The 17,194-nt window shown below is 55.6% G+C and overlaps 1 protein-coding gene across 3 annotated transcripts in view; it reads right to left on the reverse strand.

Moving 5' to 3' along the window:
- Positions 1–17,194, reverse strand: part of ZNF710 (zinc finger protein 710) — a 68,848-nt gene that overhangs the window by 20,136 nt on the left and 31,518 nt on the right. Inside the window, exon 1 of one of the 3 annotated variants that reach the window (XM_042940983.1) lies at positions 1,389–1,682. The exons of the other annotated variants lie outside the window; for them this stretch is intronic. Within the exon in view, the coding sequence (XP_042796917.1) occupies positions 1,389–1,408 (20 nt within the window). The 5' untranslated portion in view covers positions 1,409–1,682. Of the gene's footprint in view, positions 1–1,388; positions 1,683–17,194 lie in introns of those variants that run through there. 3 annotated transcript variants of the gene reach the window in all.

Below are 17,194 nucleotides of genomic sequence, written 5' to 3' on the forward strand. Positions count from 1 at the left end.
AGTACTCTACCTTCCTGAAGCTGTGACAAACCATCCCACGTGGGCTCCTTCCTCCCCCTCCCCTGTGGGCAGCTGCCTCACTCCCAGCCTGGGCCACCCCACACAGGCAGTTCACACAGGAGCCGGACCCACACTTTGGCCTGCTCCTCCCGTGCCCCAGATGGACTTAGGCGAAACGGGTTCCTCTTCTGGAAACAGGGCTAGGCACCAAGCCTCACAGCCTCACCCACAGGAGCAGACGTACAAGGAACTCACGAAGACCTGCCATTAGATGGAGTCAGGCCAGGACACGAGGGGGCAGAGATCCTGAGCAAGACTGGGGTACGGTGAGTGGGGGCTGGGGAGGAGAAGGAGGCTCCCCTCCAGAGGAGCGAGGCCCTGGTCAGAGATGGACTGAGGCACCTTCGGGAAGGCCCGGGGAGCCGTGGTCGCTGGATGGGGCCAGCCCCTGCTTCTAGCCTGGGGAATCCTGCCGACAGTCAACCCCCTTTGTCCTGAGGGAAGGCAGGTGGGTCTCTGATCCTTATAGAAATGAGCCTAAATACTAACCGGGCATCCGATGCACAAATTATGGGGGCAAATGCCAGGCCGCCTGCAGAGCTGCCCACAGGACACAGGGAAGCTTCCCCTTGATGCCAGTATGGGAATGATATGGTGTCTTTGATCTGAAGTCACCAGGCCCCCAGAAGCCGTGGGCCTTGCGTCCTCCTGGCTGACACCCCACCGGCTCCCTGGCCAGATGCATCTGTTTCTTTACCACAAAGCAGGAAAGATGGGTTCTCCCACAGCAGAACAGTGGTTCTGCTGATGGCCCTTGTCCTCGGCCACTTGGGCTGTGTACCCTCAATGCTGGCTTTGGAATCTTCATTGGCAAGGCTGGAAGGAACTTTGTGGACCCTCTTGTCCAATGCCAAAGTTTAGAGATGTGGGAACTGGGCCCCAAGCCCCCACCCCACAATGGACCCTGATTCCTGATACGTTTCTGTCCCACCACATCAAACATGGTGGCCACTCGTGCTCAGGCTCCCCCGCCAGGGCGTCTGCCTTCCATTGTCTGGTGGCGGTGAGGGTGGGCACGGTGGGACTGGGCAGCAAGGGATTCCCACCATTCAACCAGCCTGCAGGAAGTGTCCTGAGCTCTCAAGAGTTCGGCCTCACAGCTGCCTCTTGACCTTCAACGCTAAAACAATCCTGGCTTCTCACCTTGCCGAGAACCCCAGGCATTTCCACTGCTCCCACAATCAAGAGCAAACACCTCACCCAAGGGCTTAGAAGAACTTGCATGATTGGTCTCTGCCCCTGTGGCAACTTTACAGCGAGCGGCAAGTCCCCTTACTTATCACCCTCCAGACACGCGGCCTTTTTTCCATCTTCTTTAACAGACTTGCCTGAACACGCCTTTTCGCATGCCGTTCCCCGTGCCTGGAATGCTCTTCCCGATTTTTCACCTTTCAGCTCGCAGACCTTCCTCGGGAAGCCTTCCCTGACTCCCTCCGTGTCCCCAATCAGGTCTGCAGCCCCAACTTCTAAGAAGTTATATGTTGAATACTCTCCCTTTCTCTTCCTCGACCTTATTACAATTTTTAATGATATATTGATTTATACAGCTGTTGGCTTACTATCTGGAACTCCAGTTAGATGACAGACTACAAAGGTGGGGCAGGGAGCTTGTCTCTGTACCCCCCCCACCCCCCTCCCCGCTCTGCACTCCCATTATCTGCTGTATGTGCACATATAGAATAAAGGTTGTCCTTTTGAGAACACCCATATTCAAATGCAAAGAAAAATAGAGGTCCCTTGCTGAGCCCCAGGTGGAACCACCCTCCTCCCCTGAGCCTTGACTTCCTTCCTTGAGCTTCAGGACCACCGTCTGTTCCCAGGGGAAGGGACAGCTGGCCTCCTGTTTCCGGAAGACTCCATGTCTTTCCTCCGATCCCTGAAGCAAAAAGCACATGTTGCCCTCCAAACGGCTACACTACGCTGGACCCAAAGATCACCAGCTTCACGTAACAGGGGAAAACAAACAAACAAAGATAAGAATCACAGCTGAAGGAACGGGCATTTACTGGGCCTGAGCTTCGTCACACACAATTTCTAGGCTTCCGGGTGGCCCTCTGGGGTTGGGAGGACCGTTTCTGTTTTACAGTTGTGGAAACTGAGGCTTGGAGAGAGGCAGGCCCCCCCTGCAGGGTGGGTGCAGCCGACTCCAGCTGGGTCTCCCCAGGGCCCAGGCCAGCCCTGGGCAGGGATGAACTTTCCCGGGGCATGTGTTTTTCCCCTGCCAGCCTCAGTTTCTCCTCCAGGGCCTAATTCAGCCCTGGGAGCCCCTCGTGGCTTTCCTTCCTCCTCACCAGGCCCCGCCCTCACTGAGACCTCAGCTTTCTCCATCCCGTCTTCCTCTCCCTCCATCCCTCCCCTCCTCCTGTTTCCGTGGCAACCTCATCCTCCGCTCTGCCACTTGGTCCCGCGCTCCCATCTCGTTCTTTCCTCTTTCATCTCTCCCCTGAGCGCGGGGTAAGGTCCAAATGCCCCTCTGTCCTTTGCCTCTGGTCTCTCACCCCCTTTTTGCCGTGTTTTTACCTCCTTCAATGTTCTCTTGTCATCTCAGGGCAACGTTTATTTACCTCTTGCTTAAGAAAAAGGAAAACAGAAAAAGGAAGGAAGAAAGGAGGGAAAAGAAACCCCGTTTCACCAGCAGCCCTGGCCTCTCCATTCAGTCCCAGCCACCGTTCTCTTTCTTAGGTAGCCCCCAGACGCAGACACAGATGCAGACACATGCTAGAATGGGCCCCCTGCCTGCCACCACGCAGGCTCCTTTCTGGCCTCACCCGTGGAAGGGAGCAGGCAAAGGCACAACTCAGGGGGGACAGCCGTGAGGGGCCCAGGTGAGGGCTCACTGGGGGCAGGCACTCCAGGGGGCTGGGGGAGACGCCAGAGGCCTCCCCCCACCCACCCCAGGATGAAGCAAGGGCAGGACCTAGAGTTCGGGATAAGCCAGGTCCAGAATCCCTCCTCAGTGCAGCCCAGGGACCACCCCGCCCCCCTCGGCACACGGCAGGGGGGATGCCCAACATACCAGGCCCTCCCCCTCCAAACAGGATGCTGGATTCATTCATTTGTCAAGATTCACTCTTCACCATAATCTTAAATTGCCTCTGAGATAAGGAAGTGTCCACTCTTGTAACCAGGTCTGCCCAGGGAGATGGGCATTTTAATTTTCACTTTACAGATGGGCAAACCGACGCTCGGGAGGGCTGTTACTTGTCCAAATCACACAGCCAGTAAGAGGTAAAGGGGGGCTTTGAATGGATTATAATCATGTTTTCCCCCTTTTAACGTCCCTTCTTCCCATGTTCCCAGGAGGGGCAGGTCAGGCCGCCCCCTGGCCCAGCCCCCCTGACCTTCTTTCTACATTTCTGTGTTTAATCTGGAGTGATCAGAAATGACAGGAGAAACAAAGAGATTTACCACAGAAATTACAAGCAAGCCGATTATCACTGTGGCCCCAGCGTCTCAAAGCGACAGACAGAATAGACGGGCTGGTGGAAAATGGTATTACTCCCCTGTGAGACAAGAGTCACATGGAGAAAAAGAGGTCCTGGGTCTTTGGGAGCCCCGCAGGCTTGTGAGCATCTATGGGAGCTGTGACCAGTTCCTGGACCAGGGCATTAGTCCTGGTATCGGTCCCCTAAGCCCTGGGACCAAGCTGCGGGAGCAGGTCCTGGTGGCGGCCTACCCTATCGGCTGCAGCTGGCAGGGCCTGGTCACAGAGGTGTCAATGACACAACTCAGCTTCTCCACCGAGGCTGGCTTAGCACCTCAAGAACCCCACGAGCAAGGCCTAAGGAGGAAGACCTAGGAAGGGAAGGACAGGTTTCGGCTCTGCAGAGGACCAGAGGTGAGGAACCTGGCTCTCAGTCCGGCAGGTCTGGCTTGCACCCCTGTCTCTGCCACTTATGAGCTGCATGGCCTGGGGCAATTTCCTTGTGAGCTGGAGTAGGCGTATGGACAGGATCTACCTCGTGCCAAGGTTCTTCCTTCAGGTCAGGCTTGTCCCGGATGAGATCATGTATCGAAAGCATGGAATCCTGATAACAGAACCTGCTTTACAGAGGAGGAAACCCGGGCACAGAGAAGTTGAGCCACCTGTGCAAAGTCCCCAGATACGCCCAAGAAAGCTGGACTTTGGGTTTCCGCTCTTGGGTCTCACTCAAATGCTCGTGCTTTTAAGGTCAAGGAGACCAGGGAGATAGAATTTGACAACACGGCTGGGGCACAGGAAGGACTCAGTTTCTAGGAGCTCTCATTCTTACTCTTTCTATCCCCATCCACTCTGTTGGGGCCAGGCCAGTGCCGGGTGCTGGGGGGACCCAAAGATCCCCACTCTCAGGGACCTCCCGATTTGGTGAGAAAGACAAGACGAAGAACTACGAAACAGTAGAGCAAAGCAGCAGACAGGAAATAAGCAGTAACGTGCGGGGCACCACAAAAGGGACAGAGCTACTTTGCTTTTTTCTCCATTTCCACCTAAGGGGTCAGGAACATTTTTCCTTGTAAGCTGGCCCTTCAGAAGGCGGCCACAGACGCTCAGGGAGTGGACCACAGAGCCGGCCGCATCCCAACACGTTGGTTTGCGTGCGTGCCCATCCCCTCATCTGCGACAACCATCTCCCCGGGCTGTGGGCAGGTTTAACTGAGCCCACCAGCCCAGTGAGCTTGATCCCTGGTGCTCAGGACACAAAGGTCGGCGGTGGCAGGGGGAGGGCTGGGGAGGCTGAAATGCAGGAGAGCCGAAGAGGGCCCGGCCAGCTGGAGGCCCAGGATGGAGGAGGGGAGAAGAGCAGCGGGCAGAGAAGGTGCGGAGGGGCGAGGATGGGGGAGGAGCGGGGCCTGGGCCCAGAGCCCTCCTCTTCTTTCTCACAGCAACCCGTGTGAGTCGCCCCAGGGACTCCATCCCGGCAGAGCCCCTGGCACGCCTGCCTGCTGATGCCCATGCCGTAATCAACATTTATTTTGCAGTCACCCACACGCCCGACTCGAGAACAGATTTATGCCAGGAGAGGAGGGAAAAAAAAAAATGCCTCTCTCATTCACGTAATGCCTCCCTGTATCTCCTGGGGGGAGGGACAGCTGGTGCAACACTTAGGCTGACAGTGTGCGCGCAGACATCAGGCACACACGCCGTCCACACAGGCTGGGATCAGCGGCAAGCCGGAGCAACTTGCAACTCTGTTCTCTCCTTAGTCACCTTCACGCAGCGAGTTGGGGGACAGGACCCACGAGAGGAGTGGCAGCCCATGTGCATACTTGAGGACCCCGCGGACTGGCGCGGGCGGGGGGGAACACACGCACAGGGCGGGTGGAGGGAACCCACAGTGCAGCTGTGAGATAAGAAGTCAGGAGAGAGACTGGCAGGGAAGGCAGGTCGGGCATCCCAGCCGGGTGCTGCTGGGTCCGTACGGTACCGGGAGCTAACGAACGGGGTGCGCCCCGGGGGGCCTCATCTACGGGCTGGAGGAGAGGTGGGGGGGAGTCCTGGAGGACAGGGAGAGCCAGGAGAGGGGCCTGGAGGCCAGGTCCCCAGAGGGGGGCGGTTCCACAGACTCAAGAGGAGGTGTCCCAAGCGGCCAGCACAGCCCAAGCGGGACCCGGGTTCCTCTTCAATCCAGATCGCTTCAGAGACCTCATCTGCGTAGGGGGGGGCCCCAGGTGCTGCAATTCAAACGCATGTGGGGCCATGACCCAAGGGCCAGAGTGATTTTAGTGGAGGTGACAATTATAAAACGAGCAAATATCTGCCTTCCCCAGAGGTGCTTGTGGTCCAGGTTGAGGATGACCGCTGTCCCTGCTGTTGGGAGTCAGCCTACGGGGGCGGCAGTCAGCCTGGCCACCGCCTGCGTCATCTCTCAGAGCCTCAGTTTGCCCAACTGTAAAATAGGGATGCCAGCTGCCTGTTCCACAGAATGATGGAGAAGATTAAAAAAGAATTGAGTCGGGGCGCCTGGGCGGCTCAGTCGGTTGTGCATCCAACTTCGGCTCAGGTCACGATCTCACGGATCCTGAGTTCAAAGCCCGCTTCTGATCCTCTGTCCCCCTGCTCTCTCTGCCCCTCTCTGCTCACGTTCTCTCTCTCAAAAATGAACAAACATTAAATACATACATATATATATATACGTGTATATATATATATATATACACGTATATATATAACTGAGTGAAAGCACCTGGCACACGGGGCTGGAATTTGGTAAATGGTGATTTCTTGGTTTCACCAAAATATATGTACAAGATATGTACACACACAAGGTGAATCACCTAGGACCCTAGAATATTTGGCATATACTTATTACTACTAAAAATATGCTCTTACCACTCCCATGAATGAGCATGACCACTTGGAAAAAACAGCTGCGATTCTGAGGAAGAAAAAGTAGCCAAATCAGGTGCACAGGGAGAGAGGCTGGAAATGAACCCGACCTTATGGAAGATTCTAGCTTAGTTGTCTGTCCACAAAGGAGCCCCCGCTTGCTTGGGGTTGGACGTTCCCGACCCCATGCCTGTAGGGCCATGAGGGTCCCTCGGGGCCCAGGACATAGCGTGGAGCCCTAGAGAGGCAAGAGTGTCTTTCCTGGCAGGATGTGGAAGCTGTCCTCATAGATGCCACACATCGTCTCTTCTGTGGAACCCATCAAGGCGGCTCAAAAAAGGCCAAATTCCCGAGGCACTAGGGTGGCTCAGTCAGTTAAGTGACCGACTCTTGATTTTGGCTCAGGTCATGATCTCAAGGTTCGTGGGTTCGAGCCCCACATCGGGCTCTGCTGGCAGCAAGGAGCCGACCTGGGATTCTCTCTCCCTCTCTCTCTCTCTGAAAATAAATTAATAAACTTTAAAAAAAGACCAAATTCTGAAACAAATCACAAAACTCCACTCTCCTCACAAGTGTAGCCTGCTTCTGGGGCCCCCGGGCACCTTCTCAGTCTCTAACAGCTGGGATGACCCACCGTCCACAAACACAGCCCCGGGGGGGGTGGTCACAAGGGGAAGGGAGAATTCGAGAATGAGATCCCCTGTGCTTTGCCCGATTCCCTGAAACGAAAATGCCCGAGAAGTTTCTCGTGTGAGAACCACACGAACTCACACGTGCACAGGCCAGGGGGCAAGGGTCACCCTGCTCCCCACGCTGCAGCAAGGCCTGGCTGGGCAGTGTCCCAGCTCAGAGCAAGCGCTGCCTCCGGGAGGCCTGGCGCAGTCCCTCCCCCAAACGCCCCCAGATCTGGGCGCCAAGCACATGATGGAACACAAGCTCGTCGGGGACTCAGGCCGGGGAGTGAACTCGCCCGCTCACGCAGGCACAGCCCTCTGCAGTTTACAAAGCCCTCCCAGGCACAATGCCATTGGATCCTCCCTGCCGGGTGCCGATCTGGCTGGCATCTGTATGGGCATCTCCTCCACTGGACAGATGGGGGATGACGACCCTGATGTTAGCAGACCGGCTGGCGGGTGTCGGTGCCCGCCGGGGCCAACTCTACGCGCATTACCTAAGTCAGTACTGACCACTGTCTGTGTGCACCATCACCCCCACTCTACGGATAAGGAAACTGAGGCACGGAAAGATTAAGAACATCTTTAGAGCAGTGCTCCCCGTGACTGCCTCCATATTGATGCCTGCAGGAAGCATTTAGAAGCTTTTACAGCAACTTCAAGTTGCCAGGATGGGGCGCCTGAGTGGCTCAGTCGGTTAAGCGTCTGACTTTGGCTCAGGTCATGATCTCACGGTTCATGGGTTCAAGCCCCACCTCGGGCTCTGTGCTGACAGCTCAGAGCCTGGAGCCTGCTTCGGATTCTGCGTCTCCCTCTCTCTCTCAGCCCCTCCCCCGCTCACACTCTGTCTCTGTCTCTCAAAAATAAATAAACGCTTAAAGAAAAAAAAAAAAAAAAGGAAAGAAATTGCTAGGACATCCAGGCAGGGTTGAAAAGGTGTCGGTCTGTGAGGATTACAAATACTAGGAGTTTTAAAAGTAGAAGCAGTCACGTAGAGCCCAGACTGGTTTCCGAAGGCCTGAGTTCAGTCTGGCCTCTGCTCCTTCCCAGAGGTGTGATTATTCCTTTTCTCTCTCTTTTTAAAAGTTTTCAATGTTTATTTGTGAGAGAGACAGAATGTGAATGGGGGAGGGGCAGAGAGACAGAATATGGATGGGGGAGCGGGAGAGAGAGAGAGAGAGAGAGAGAGAGAGAGAGAGAGAGAATCTGAAGCAGGCTCCAGGCTCTGAGCTGTCAGCACAGGGGCCGGCGTGGGGCTTGAACTCACGAACTGTGAGATCATGACCTGAGCCGACTGGGCCACCCAGGTGCCCCATATTCTGTTTCTCTTTACTAAACTGGGGTGGTTCTGACAGCACCTGCTTACAAGTTAACAAATTCAAGGTGCTCACAGAAGAACCTGCCACGCCTATTTGCTACTATAATTAGCACCTGGCAACCTGCTGGGGGCCATACTGTTGGTCACTGGAGGTGCTGTGGTCCTTGATGTAGCTCTTGACCATCAGCTCCTCTGCTGTCCTGGTAGCTGGGGGCCCATGAAACATGCCTGCCTCCGAAAGCCTTTCCCCAGAGGCAGACCCTCACCCCTGCCCCCTGCCCCCCACCCCCAGGATCTGCTCCCCTTTCATCTCTAGGCCAGGGTGGCTGTGGGGGCCTTAATAGGGTGTGAGATGTTCTTGCCCAAACCGGAAATACCTGACGGGCAGCCAGCACCCCTAACTCTTGCAACCTCCAGGTTTGCCAGCAGGTGTCTTGAGAAGCAGGTGGGGTCAGGGAGAGCAGTGGTGGTGGCCTCCCCGCCTGGCCCCAGTCTCACATGTCTCTCTGCAGCGGGGACAGCACCTGCCCCCCAGGCATCTCCGTCCTTCCCCGGAGTACAAATCCCAAACTTTCCCAGATAACCACATTCCTTGCTACCTTTCCCCGTCGTCCCCCAGGCCCACGGGGAGGACACAGCCCATGCTCCAGGCACGTTTCCTAAATAAACCACCCTCCAAGGGGTTCGGGTGGACCTCCCCGAGCCCCTCCCTCCACCTGGACCCCGGCCGCTCCTGCTTACGCCACCCTCCCCGTCCGCTGCTGACTTGTCCCCTCTACCTTGCTCCACAGACGTGGCTGGAACCCTGTCTCCATCTTCCTTGGGAAGGAGACCACCCCCTTCCCTCAATACCCTGTGCCCTCAGCGGGTAGGGGACGGGGTCCCGCTGGGAATGCAACTTTCCGTTCTACACAGCCCTTGGCTGTGTGCTGTGCGGTAACCATTAAAACATCTGCTGAGGACAAATTCAGTTCACACTTCAACAAACATTTATGCGGCATCGTCCGTGGGCCAGCTGTGCGGGGCGCGGCAGAGGACACACACAGAGCTCGCCCTTGGGAGTCACCCCCTCGCCCAGGCCTCCACTTTGGCCTCTCGGCTATGCCAGCACCCTTGCTCTGCATCGTCCAGGCCAACCACACCCCAGGGCTCCTTCCCAGAGATGCCCGTGTCCCCTGGGCTGTCCTAGCCGGCTGCAGCCCCTGGCGGTGCCCAACTTCTTGCCTTCTCTCTACCCCCCAAACAGGGGGTCAGGTCCTCTACCCCCTCTTGGACCCCTGCTCTCTGTTTCCCCCACTGGACGCCATAGGTGACCACTTCCAAACACAGAGGATCCGGGGCTTTTCCCTGACCAGGCAGCAGCCCTGCATCTTCCCTGGGCTCCAGGCCGCTCACGGCTTCCCTCTACCTCTGTTCCCTCAGCTCAGTGGCGTCCGCTTTCCCATCTTCCCAGGGCTTCCTCCGACTCTCCCCTCCGTGCTGACATCACTCAGCCTACACCTCTCCTCCCTGTCCCCCCCCCACCCCACGCTTCCTGGGTGTCGAACCTTCTGTCAACCATCCCTCTAAACTCCAAGGATCCTCCTCTCCAGTTCCGGTTTCCCAGTCTCCTCTCCAGGACTCCAGGTCCAGCCGAAGCAGGGTCCCCCGCCTCCGGGGGCCGAGGCCACACCGGACAACCGTGGCTCCGTGTGGAACCCGGCCCTTTTTCCGACGCTCAGCCTACGCACCGCGTTCCCACGGCCTCCACCGGGCCCTCCCTTGCAGGAGAGCGAGGCTCCCACAGAGTAGGGTGGTTTGGTGGGGAGGGGGGTCCGCATCCACCTCGGACCTTGACCCTCACGTCAAGGCCGCCCCTAGGGCCAGGCAGAGAGGGAGCAGGTCCCCAGGGTTATGTCTGAATCCTGCACAAGGCAGGACCAGGCCAGCCCCTGGTGACAGACTCTCAGGACTTCCCAGTGAGAACCATCTGCCCGTGAGTGGCTCCCTCTGGTCTGGCGGAGCCTCTTTTCCAAACACCCTTCCCTCTCGGAGTGGGAGCCTGGAGGAAACCATGTCCCGCACGGGGATCTTTTTTTTTTTTTTTTTTTTTAACACATTTGGAGCCACGGAGGAAAATGAACACATTCACATTCTCTCTGCTCAAATAAACCGACTTCTCTGTTCGTTCTCTCCCTTGAAAACAGAAGCACTATTCAAAAAGAGAAAGAAAAAAGAAGAAAGAAAGAGGCAACAAGAAAAGAAGTGAATAGAAGAGGAAGAAGGGGAAGGAGGGCGGGAGGAGAGCGTCCCCGAGGGAGCCGGCAGGGCTCAGAATGAAAGGCAGAGCGTGAAGGGAAGGAGAGCGCACAGACAAAGCAGGAGAGAAAGACAGGAGCTTTGAAAGGAAGAGTGTTCCTCGTGAATACGGCGTGCAGGGGAGAGGGAGCACTTGAAAAGGAGCAGCCGAGGCAGTGACCCCTCATTCACACTCGGTGCCAATCACGGCGACAATGCAGACCCTTTCTTCTTTTCTCCTTCTCTCCTTTCTGGGGAGAAAGGGAGGGAGGGAGAGGCTGAGAACTGCAAGTTAATTCCTAAAAATACAAAAAATAAATTCAGTTCCACTGGAGAAGCATCAAAGAGTGGCTTGAAAGGCTTTCCCCGAAACTCACTACACCCGCGAGGGAAGTGCTCCCTCTCGGGGAGCGGGGGCACAGGCCGGTGGCCATCGGCTTTATTCCGGGGTCGGCCTCCTCCCATTGGGTCCTGGGTGAGCCAAGGTGGAGAGGGGCCCCGGGCTGTGACACTCTCGGGGAGGCCCGGTCTCCGCGGGCGGCTTGGCCCTCGTGGTGGAGAGATGGCTGAGAGCTGAGGGCCCAGGCCCAGGGCGACAGAGGAGGGTCTGCGCCGGGCAGCTGTTCTGGCTGGATGCCGGCCTGGGCTGCACAGCCGTGCAGGAGGCACATGCTACTTGTGGAATGAATGACACTGGCGGCTCGGGCATGGGGCACCCTCTCCAGGGACGGCGCCAAGGAAGCACTGCTCAGGCCTGCTCGGGTCAAGCCTCGTTCTGGGAGGGTGGGAGGCGGGTGAGTCGTTTTCATTAGCCGCCGGCGGTGGGATCACTGTGTTTACAAGGGAGGGGCCTCCGTGGACACATCACAGATCAGCACTTTCCTGAGTTAGCCAAGACCCAAACACTGCAAGATATACGGGTGCCCCAAGAAGCCCAGGTCCTGGGGCGCCTGGGTGGCCTAGTCCGTTAAGCGTCCGACTCTAGGTTTCGGCTCACGGTTGGTGAGATAGAGCCCCACGTCGGGCTCTGTGCTGACAGCCTGGAACCCGCTTGGGATTCTCTGTCTCCCTCTCTCTCCTCCCCTCTCCTGCTCGCACACACACTCTTTCTCTCTCTCAAAATAAAGATCAATTAAAAAAAAGAAAAAAAGAACTCCGGGTCCCTCTTTCGGAACAGTCCGAGATCTGGGCTTCTGTCCTTCCCTCCTCCCTGCGGTCAGACATCAGTAACGACTCGCACCTACTGTGTGCTCAGCTCCAGGTAACCCAGCGCACAGGACTGTCCCTACTTGCACACAGTCCTCAGTCTAGTGACCAAATGGCTCCCAAGATGTCCCTCTGAGATCACAGGTGAAGGCCCCTGGTCCCCCTGTCTTTGTCTTTCCTCGTCTCGCTCTCTTCCTGTCTTTCAATACTCATGGAGTCATGACGAAACCCAAAATGGGGTCACCTTTACGCAGAGGTTCCTTTTTCCCTTCTGATCATCCAGACGCTGGATAATGAGAAATGCCTGGGAACAGAGAGGCTGGGCGCGGGAAGACTGATTGGTTTATTGACTGATTGATTGAGCGAGCCTCCATCTCACTTCTCCACTGAGCCATCAGTCTGTGCCGAGCTCAGTGGCGTGGGCTGGGATTAGAGAGTGACAAGGACCAATCAGAGGCCCTGAGATGCTTGAGGCCAATCTAGTAGGGGGTGGGGGTGGGGTGCACCGCAGAGCTGGGAAAGGAAACCCTGCCTTTGCTAGCTTCATCTGGGAAGGGCTGTTCAGTTGGAACGGGCCCAGAAAGGCCTCCAAACCCAACAAGGAAGCCGAGAGAACAGGCACCGGGAAAATGCAAAGGAGCGCAGGGTCGGAAATTTCACTGAACCGCCAGGAGCATATAATTACTCTTGCATTTCAATCCAACAGATGCAAATTCCAACAAATATTTATTGAGCGCCTGCTATGTGCCAGCCAGCTCTTGTGCATTTCTAGGGAGGAGGCAGTGAACCCGACCAAGGCTTGCCCTGGAGAACTCACGCTCATGGTATATAGGGGGCGCGTCAGGCAATGAAACAGGTGATTACAATTTAGGGTGAGGGGGCTGTGGGCGCCCTGAGGAGGGGCAGCCTCGGGGAGCTGGGGGTTCAGAGAAGCCTTTACAGAGGAGGGGGCATCGGGTTATTGTAATACGTTCACATGAACTAGATTTTCAGTTGTCTTGAGAAAGCTTTAAAGAATTTCACCGGCGGGATACCCCAGTGCCTAGGAAAAAACCAGAATTGATCAATGAGCTATAGATAAAAACACCTGATAGATGTTTTCTCAATCCTTTGGTGTACTGGGAAGAATGAGTAATAGACCCAGAAAACCAAGCTGCCGAGAACAATAATTAACTTTTTTTAAAGAAGAAATAGAGCTCAGCGCTCGGCTTAGCCGTGAACAGTATGAACATTGTGAGTTTAACCCCAAATCGTGATAGAACGATATTGGCAGGAAAGGCAAGAACATGGAAGCAACAGATAATGTCCCAAATTGCTAAATGGAGAAGTGGTAGGATAAACACAGTCTTTCAAAATATGGAGGTGAACAACAGGAGAAATATGAAAGAGCTGAGAGACTGTTTATGGGTCTGGAGGGCTGGGGTGGGCAAGGAGGTGGGTGGGGCCCGTGGCTGTACCCTTACCAGACCTCCAGTATTGTTTGACTTTAAAAAAGATGCATATGCATTCGTTTGAGAAAAAACAAAACCAAAAGCAAGCAAACAAGCAAAAAAGGCTTGGCAGAGGACTCGTTGTTAAGTCAAATTGGGATCTTTCTGGAGGACTCAGCCAAGAGAGACCCAGAAAGGGCACCATGCGTATACATTTATGAGAACAGAAATTTCTCCGAGAAAGAACAGAATTCAGCGGGCTCCTGCCCAAGGTAACATAATTAGACAGAACAGAATGGAGGGAAACTGCCTTGGGAGAAAAATCTGCAGAATATTGGCATGTGGTTTTAAAAACAAGATCCAAAGCACCAGGGATCTTTTCCTGGGGGGGTGGCGAGGAGATCCAGAGACCCAGACATGGCTCTCCTGCAGGGGCCTAGATCCTCGGGAAAACTGGGGTCCGTGTTAATACAGCCCACTGGGGCAAGGGCAGCATGATCTATGCGCAGGGAGGGCGGCGGTCGGGACACACTGGCCTGAGCCCTGGGACGCCCTCACCACGCCCCCACCCCTCAGCATCGAGGCCACTGTGCCCAAAGTGCCCTCCTGTTCTGGCCCTCACACGTGCATGCTGTTCCCACCAGCCACTATGCTGTGCCTTACGGTCTTTGGTAGGCCTTTTAAACTCGAAACACATAACAGCAAAACCCCACTTGTCCAGAGGTCCCTTCTCCGGCAATCCCACCTGTCCCCCAAAACAGAGAACAGCTGAGCAGACCAGACAGCTCAGAACTATAGGAAAAAACCAGAATTGATCCATGAGCTATAGATAAAGCTCATTGATAAAGCTCATAAAGCGCAGAAGTTGATCGGACGAGCGTGCCTCCGAGAAGAGTCTGTGCTCTTCCCTCCTGGACCACGCCCCTCGCTTGCAGCCTCTGGACCCAGTTCTAACAAGCTTGTGTATCTGGCTTCCCAGGCCAGCAGATGCGAGCTGCAAATGAGAAAGAGGAGCGGGGAGGTGGATGGGGTACCACTGCTGGAGGCTGTGACGAAAACTACCAGCAGGCAGTGTGGGGCCAGCCAGGGTGGGACAGGCAAGTTCGGCGTCTCCGCACCCACATCACTCACTAAGCTGAGTGATGAGTCAAGACAGGGTAGATCTGGGGCACCTGGGGGGCTCAGTCGGTCAAACGCCCAACTCTCGATTTCGGCTCAGGTCGTGATCTCAACGGTTCGTGAGTTCGAGCCCCGAGTTGGGCTCTGTGCTGACAGCGTGGAGCCTGCTTGGGATTCTCTCTCTCTCTCCCTCTCACAATAAATGAATAAACTTAAAAAACAAAACAAAAGACAGGTTAGATCCTATTAGAGTATATCCAACATTCTGTCTGGCACTCAGGGATGCACGTGTTGGGTCCAGGGCTGAGGTTTGGGGATGCCACCTTGTCACTTAGCCAGTCTGGAGCAAGCAAAGCACTGCCTCTGCCCAGTCTCCCAGCTGCCACCTCTGTGCAGAGGCACAGGAAGCCCCAAGGCGGGTCACAAGGGCCGGGTTCTGGCCCAGGTCTGCTTACCGCGTGGACCTGTGCACAAGCTCAGTCTCTCAGAATCCCATCCACCAACTGTGGATAGAGAACGCCTGCCCGCTCCGGGCAGGCTTGGCGGGGATCAACTGAAATAATCTTTACAGCCAGCGGAAACATTTTATAAATATAATGTAACATTGCTAAAGCCACCTCTTTTACTGGTGGCTGGACGGGGCATCCCATGACTCACACAAGGTTAGGGGACAAAGGAGATACCCTCGACCGTACCCTCTGCCTTAGAACTTTCTTAGACACAATGAAGCAATGATCAGGCCAGTTTCAAAACCATGCAAACTGAACTTGTGCACACTCACTCGAAGACAAAGCCGGAATCTGTTCTACAAGACGGCTGGCCTGCCTGGACGCTTCAAAGCCACTGGCCCACGCAAGGCACAGGGGGACTGTTCGAGATTAAAAGAAGTTTAAAGGAAAATAACCACCGAACATGATGCGCGAGCCTTTTGGGATCAGGAAAAGAACCTAAAAGACGTTTTTGGAGGTCAACGGGGGAATATTATATTATGATATATGTCACACTATATTATTGATTAATGGTAATTTTTGAGGCATGATAATGGCATTGCGGCTATACAGGGGAAAGTCCTTGCTCCTAAAAGCCACCTGCCGAGGTACTGAGGGGTGAAGTGTCGGGCTGCCTGTACCTCACTTTCAAATGACTCAGCAAAACCATCTCAAAGAGAGCGAGATAAAGCAAACGTAGCAAAATGTTAACAACTGGTGAACCTAGATGAAGGTTCTTAGCTTTTCTGTGAGGCTCGACATTTTCAAAATAAAAAGTTATGAGGAAACAGAACTTCGCCCCGCAGGCGGAGTGTGACTTTTTCTTTGCAGGCGCTGGGCCAATCTTTGGTTTGTTACCCAATCTGCCCGATGCAGAAAGTGAGGTGCTCGTGGCGAGGACGGGGCCGTGCCTTGCTCCCCGATCCGCACGCACACGCAGAAGACACACGGACTGTGCACTGGAGTCCGCAGGCAAGCCGGCTCACAACCCGCCTTGGCCCCAGCTACCCCGGCCCTGCCCAGCCCCGCTGCTTGAGGGCTGAAGGAAATTCAGTGCCTGGGCACAGCTTCCTCTCAGGTCCGTCCCCAAGGAGCTCATCTCGTCTCCCTCAGGCCCATCTCCTGTGTGTCCAGATTTCAATATTTTATGCCCGGGCCCATCGCCCCCCTGGATCCTGAGTTCTTACAAGTTCTTTCAGGCCCAGATCCTGCTGCTGAAGATGCTCTAACAGCCAGAACCACAAAGTACTTGCCGGAGATCATTTCGACTGTGACTTACTAGCTCAGCCCTCACTGCACCGTAGCCAGGCCGTGGCGAAGGCCGGAAGCCCCAGGCTCTGCTACCCAGGGGTGATGCTCACAGGTGATGGGGCCTCCGTTTCCCTTTCTGAACATGGGTCCTTCCAGCTGACTCTCTAGGGACCCCAGCTCTGCTTAGCGCTCTCTTAGTTCATTCCGGCCGGAGGTTCGGGGCTGGTTGGGCAAGGCAGCCTTCCCATCGCCGGAGAAAGGTCCTAGTGCATTCTTGCTGCGGCCAGGACTGGCAGCTGGCTCCTGCCACCTTCCTAAAGTGCTCCCAGGGGGTTCCCGGACTCACCGCCCTGGGGGAGTAAATGAAAACACCCAGGACGAGCCCATCCCCAGAGGCTCTGGTGATTTTCGAAAGCCCTTGGGCGATTCGAATGTGCACGAGGGTGGAGTACAGCCCCCCAGGAAGCCGATCAGAGCGAAGACAGACCTTCTCCCAGTCCTGCTGCCCTCCTCCCCAGCCATCCTAGGATTCCACCTTCCGCCTGTCCTCTACAGGAGCCGTCCCTTCCTTGTAATGTCCCCTCCCACCCCCCCCCCTCCCCAAACCTCTAGCATCCTTCAAGGTGGGGCTCCAGTCTCACTTCAGCAACTCCGGGCTGCCTGCTTCTTCAGGAGGACAGGGCCCTGAAGGCAGCACAAGGGTCTGGACGCCATTCTCAGGCATCAGGAAGCCAGAGGAGGGTTTCGGGCAAGGAAGGATTGTGATCCAATGGCTGTGTGCAAAGTCCTTCTGGTTACAGTGTCCCCGCTGGGCTTATCTGTTTAGATCTTTCACAGTCCCCACCCCTACGGCTCTCGGCTCTCTCTCGGCCCCCCTGGAGGAAGCCTGGAAGCCTCCAACTTTTGGAGCCGTGGCCAGATTTGTCACCAGGGCTCATGGGGTGTCACAGGGAAGAATGGAGCAGGCTTTCTCGCCACCATGGCCAGTAGGGCTGACAGCTGAATGTGGGGAGGCCGTGGTGAGTGACAAATGCTAACAATGAGAACTCATTCCAGGCTCCCAA

Source organism: Panthera leo, chromosome B3, assembly GCF_018350215.1.
Source record: "Panthera leo isolate Ple1 chromosome B3, P.leo_Ple1_pat1.1, whole genome shotgun sequence".
Taxonomy (NCBI): domain Eukaryota; kingdom Metazoa; phylum Chordata; class Mammalia; order Carnivora; family Felidae; genus Panthera; species Panthera leo.